The sequence below is a fragment of the Palaemon carinicauda genome, chromosome 20, assembly GCF_036898095.1.
Source record: "Palaemon carinicauda isolate YSFRI2023 chromosome 20, ASM3689809v2, whole genome shotgun sequence".
NCBI lineage: Eukaryota > Metazoa > Arthropoda > Malacostraca > Decapoda > Palaemonidae > Palaemon > Palaemon carinicauda.
The window spans coordinates 92,591,311-92,597,148 of NC_090744.1; the positions used below are offsets into that span (position 1 = coordinate 92,591,311).

General features: G+C 35.2%; 1 protein-coding gene across 3 annotated transcripts in view; it reads left to right on the forward strand.

The window, feature by feature from the left end:
• The first annotated feature begins 623 nt into the window (after window positions 1-623).
• The window catches only part of LOC137614315 (uncharacterized), a 27,363-nt gene continuing 22,148 nt past the window's right edge, over window positions 624-5,838 (forward strand). The window contains exons 1-4 of one of the 3 annotated variants that reach the window (XM_068344068.1): window positions 624-2,253; window positions 4,180-4,242; window positions 4,615-4,788; window positions 5,514-5,808. In XM_068344068.1, the coding sequence (XP_068200169.1) occupies window positions 739-2,253; window positions 4,180-4,242; window positions 4,615-4,788; window positions 5,514-5,808 (2,047 nt within the window). In that variant the 5' untranslated portion in view covers window positions 624-738. The remainder of the gene's footprint in view (window positions 2,254-4,179; window positions 4,243-4,614; window positions 4,789-5,513; window positions 5,809-5,838) is intronic. The other 2 variants (XM_068344067.1, XM_068344069.1) reach the window with 2 other exon arrangements.

Below are 5,838 nucleotides of genomic sequence, written 5' to 3' on the forward strand. Positions count from 1 at the left end.
AAGGCTTCTTACTGTTTAAAGGTGTAATCTAAATCCTTATCAGAGATCATCTGAACAGTTTTAGAGTCTAAAATACTTTGGGAATCTTGTGATTTGCCATTGGACGCTGTTCAGAATTAGCATCCGGCAACAACAGTGTGATTACCTTTGCCGGTGTTTACCTTGCAACGTTGAAACGAACCTTCATTGCAACATAATGTGAAAATTTGTGATCGTAAACGTGAAATGTAAACATTTATAGAAGTTGTATATATGCTGAAACCCAATTAATATCATACAACTAAGTTATACCACAGAGTACAGTATGGTTGCTGTCTTGTACACAATACTCTGCAATTCTATTTAATGTTGTGGAGCATGTGATAGAATATCAAGTGAAAGTGACGAAATTACTTTTCTAATGAAATTACTTTTCTAATGAAATTACTTTAAGAATCGTCGTATTACTGAATTCAGTGGTGACCAGGAAACTTAGAAAAAGCCAAAGTTTTGAAGAAGGAAAATTACCTCAGTGCTATTTTTGTTTTCATCATATCTGTATTGCCAGCTGATAGTGCACTTTTTAACATAAGTAATGGTCATGACAGCACCCTTTTTTTTTTGTTGAGATTTGCAGTTTTGTTTACAAGAGCTTGAACTGTTTATGGAATTCACAACTTAAGTTAAGAAATTTGGTTTCTCTTTGGATTTTTAAGTATTTTGAAAGGTTGGCAATTGCTACACTTTAATACTGCTGAGATGGAGTCAAGAAATGAAAATGTAAGTTATGCTTCCTCACATAAAACTGCTTGTGATGGGCAGTCACTGGAGAATTCAAGTTTACTGATGCAGCAGAATACACTTCTGACAAATAAAATCCAGTTAATTGAAATGCAAAATTTAGACCAGCAGAGACGCCTTCAGTATCTGGAAAAGTTGATTTTGGATTTAACCGCTTCCAGGTCACCAATTAAGACTGAGCAGAAGTCATCATCGACTATCCAGCCACTGGAAGAACTTCCAGATTACGATGGAAAAGTTTATGTGAAGTGTAATGCAGCTAAAGAATTTCATGACATTGATCATAAGGCATGGAGTCATTCTCACGGAATGAAGAAAGCGTGCCCATCATTGGGTTTAACCGAGAAAAGTGGTGCACACGTAAAATTTCCCGCCAGCAATTATGGAAGGATGATTAAGAAACTCAATCTGAAGAAAAGTGGTATTTGCAGTGATATTGATATGAATCATAGTCAGTTTGTTAGAGGGTGTCAAGTATCCAGCAGGGAAGGTAATGAGGAACTCCGTCAGTCTGATGATGTTCTAAGTATTATGGAGGAATTTGATCAAACTGCCCGAGAGAATGGCGTTAGGTATGGGGTGACTCCTGAAGGAAGTGTTATCAGTACTGAAGATCTGAGTGACATTCAAGAGTATTTTCCAGACAACTCTAAGGGTATGGCGAAGTGTGATTTTGGTGGCGATGATTATTCAAATTGTGATATAGACATTCTAGCAACTCCTGCTTCGGTGTTACTCACCCCATCATTTCAGTCTCCTGCTCCTACGCTTTCACAGTATCCAAGTGAGAGTGGACCCATGATTACTCCACAGCCTTGTCTTACCACTCCTGTCCTCCTTACATCAGAGGCTTTAAGAGCTGTGGAGAAGGCACAAGATCAACAGACTAATCCTCTGCCAAGATATAGTCTTTCTGAGAGGTTAACAATTCCTGAAACAGAAGAAAGGAAAAGACAGCTGCAATTTTTAGATTTTAAGAAGAGAAAAATTAGTCTATTTTCCAACCTCCTGAGTGGATTAAATCAGATTTCCAATTCATATATAGAAAATGACAGCCCTAGGGCAGATCAATCAACAAAAAATCGTCAAAGGGGTCAGAGAATTTTTAATCAGAATACTTCAGAACAGCAGCAGCCCTTCTGCAGTCCAGCTCACAGCAACATAAGTATCAATTCTTCCCGCATCAGAGAATGGTGTCAGTCTATGAGGCGTGGTTTTCTCTCTCCCATGCCCGAAAGCCTTGCCGGGAGCGAAATACCTCAGTCTCCGTTTTGTAGTCCAAATAGTTATTCTTGTAGCTTTATTAGAGACTGGAATCGTTCAATTAAGTTGGGGTACTTATCTCCAATGTCAGAAAGTCACTCGAGCCTCTTGGAAGGTCAGCCGATCTCGAGGAATCAGGGCTGCAACAGCTTTTCCAGTCACAAAAATGCATATGAGGATCATGAGCAGTCTCTCGTCTGTTTATCTCATGTAAGTTAATTTCCCATTGCAGCATGATTCATGGACAAATATTGATGTAGGAATAGCTTAACCATATTTATAGATAAATTTATACATGTTGAATGTTCTTTATCCCATAACCCCTTTTTTGCCATACATAACTTATAACAAGGCTTGACCACTTGTATTTACAGCTTGGTTTTCTCAATTCCTCATGTATTGTTCTTAGATAATACTTGAAGCTTATTACTTAATAATAATAATAATTTTTTTTGTTTTTTTTTCCCTGGCCCTTTACACTATGAAGAGATGTAGGGTGGCTCAGCATCTTTCATTTATTGACAATTTTTTTTACTGGTGTACTGTATTAGATTTCGTGAATATGTTCCTGGAGCACTCACTGTTTTCTCAAAAGCTTAGTTGATTTGAAAATTAGGAGATTTTGTGGTTAATTTTTATTGTTTAATGCAGCCCATTCATCTATACTTCGTTCCAGTAAAACTAGTACCCCATTAATTGGTGTTGATTGGTTTCCAAGCTAAGTGTATCATTGCCTTTTGAGGTTTGTGTTATGAAGATTCACTTGAAGGCATTTATTTATTTGTTTGCTTTCATTTTTAGATATTTCTAGACATGATCTACAAGGGAAAATGCACAGGTTATTAGTATTGACTCGTCTTAGTGTAGTAGTTGGTTCCATGATTACTTTACTGTATATCTATTTTTATCCCAAGATTGAGTTTAGGCATAGTGTAGTAGTTTCTGTCTGTTGTATATAATCTGCAAGGCATCATGGTCACTAGGTAAGTACAATGGTTGGCTTGCACTGCAGTTTATCTTGGTAGAGGTAAAGGTTTAAAGTAATTTACGCAGTATTGGTATTAAGTTTTTCGTACGATGACTGACCGACCGTGCTTATACTGTAAGTATTGTATATTGGTTTGTTTTAACATCTTCAAGATGAATGTTTTTTTTTTTTTCTTTTTATTCAAGAAATTGATTGATTGATTTAAGGTTTTCTGGCATCCTGATTAATTGAGGTGACGGTAACTATTTTCAGGTGTTCAGGTTATATGCTTTCACAACAAGTCAGAGCAATGTACAGTATACTTACCGAAAAAACGTTTTGTTTTTATATCAGACCAATGTAATTCGTAAATGAGCATACCTTTCAAGTTGTTTGTGCAGTATTTTTGTTGAAAATTTTCATAGCTAGGTTTGCTCTTGATAATTGCAGGTCAACATCACACAGCAGTCAGTTATGCAGTCATACCTAATAGTAGTACAGTGCATATATGTTCACTAAGTAAAATTTTCATAGTGTATTGTAAAGATGAGATACTTCTTATTTTCACCGAGTCAGACGAAAGCAAAATGTATTTTGATTTTTATTTTGCTTATGCGTTGAAATTTTGTTTGTAATGGTTTATTTTTATTTTTACAGTAGTGCAAATATCTCCCCCCCTTTTTTTTACACTGATCCTTTAAGAATAACTCCTTCTTGGCCTAGATTTACGATTGTTGATCTCCAATTAAAGCATTGGTTCTGGTTGATACGTACCGTTTAAATGTTTTGTTTTCATCATGATATTAGTATGTATCGGAATATTGAAAATATGTATGTACAGTACAGTATTGAGAAAATTAAATTCTGGTGGTTGAAATTTTTTCATAAAGCAATCTCGTGTTGTGTACAGTTGACCTTTATTGCTGATGTTTGATAAAATAATAACTAAGTGGATTCCATCATACAATGCTTTCTTGTTAAATTGCTGCTAAAGTAAACAGATTCAGTTGTATGCCTTAATTCTACTGAACGCTGTTCAGTTTCTCGGCGTTTAGTGTCAATTGACAAGTGTTCCACAAATGAGAATTAAGAATTAAGCTATTTAAGTTAAACATATTTTGAATTTGTTTTAATTTGAATTTCTAACCTTTCTAAAATCCTCCTTTCAGGATTCAGATGAGGAATTAACTGGTTTCATGCTCAATGAATTGGAGAATGCTGATGAATGCGAGGTATAATTGCCGCACAGATTAGGCGGGTGGTGTTTTTGCAACTTATTTTTCATTACATTTCTTCTAAGTGCGTTTTAAAATACCGATAAAGGTCAGGTCATGCTTGTTTGATATTTGTGTATTTTTTTTTTTTTTTTTTGAATTAGGAAATATAAACTAAATTTTTTTTGAATTGTTAAAGTGCTGTGTTTTGTCTTAAATGATAGTATGTAAATGCATACCAAGTAGATGAACTTATAACATTTGATAGTATTAATGCATTCTGTATTCCACACAGGTAGTAAAGGGTGAGGCTCCTTTGCTCGTTCAATGTGCTGTTGATGCAGATCCTCAACTTTATTTTTTCTAATTTTGATTTTCCACATTTTTAAGGCATCTGAAGAGGAAGACTTGGTGGTTGACGAGGAAGTTTCGCTCTCTATGGGTGAAGAAAGTGCGCCATGTAACAGTACCCCAAATACTCGCCAGCGTTCCGAATCTATTTGCTCCGTAACTGGTCCATGTGTACCGCCTGACCTTCTCCTCGACACTGGCATGCACAATGTGGTAAGTTTTATTATCTCTAAACTTACCTGTATTTTATGTTTTGTATTTTAAAGGTATTTCAGCTTTTACTGTTACAGACTTTTGTAAACCATTACTTTCAACAAGTTGCAGTCTTTAGCTTCATATTTTTTTCCCATATTAGTGGGGGCATTCCAGACTTTGATATTAGTGCTGTAAAGTGGTAGTAGTTCTCATTGTTTAATTGAAATAACAATCAGGCTGAAAATTGGCTTTTGGAAGAATACGTGAAAGATCACTTGAATATGTAGTACATACAAAAATCAAAAGGATTTGTTAATCAGCGTGATAAGAAAAAAAGAACCGGGAAAGGCTGGAAAGGTAAAAGAAGCAAAAAAAAAGAAAAAAAAAAAAGAAACTTTGGATAAGTTGGAAATTGATCGTAAAAATATGATGCATGGAAATCTCATGCTTGTAAAAAATAAAGAAAGCAAGAACTGATGATATTCTAACTATTCTTATGTGATACTTTCTTATAAAGATAGAAGTATTGCACATTACTTAACTACATTGACTTGTTTATGTATTAAAGGATTATCAGTGTTTATTCATTTTAGGTAAAAATTTGGTTAGGGGCTGCTGATTTTCTTTAGTTTAGATTGCTCCTAAGGGGTCAGTATGTAGAAAAACTTAGTTAATATGTTTAGAGCATTCTTATTGGACTTTGACAACAAAACTTAGGCTGATCTATTTTTACATATTTCCAGACCATGGACATAGTCAACTCTGACGTTGAGGAGGAAATTGCTGGACTCTTGGATGGAGATCTGCCATTGGAGGACTCTCTGATAATTCCAGATGATGGTATTATCTCTGCTCCCCAAGTTAAAGTGGGATATGAAGAATTAGATATCAAGGTTGACGAAGAGGGTGATGATGATCTTGTGTTATGTGAAGACGACATTGTGAACATGAAAGATGCAGATGAAAATGAAGAATTGAACATATTGGATGAAGACTTTATTGAAGTAAATGCTGAATCTCCATTGGAGACCAAAGTGGGTAGGTATATGTGGATTTTCAAGTTTGATT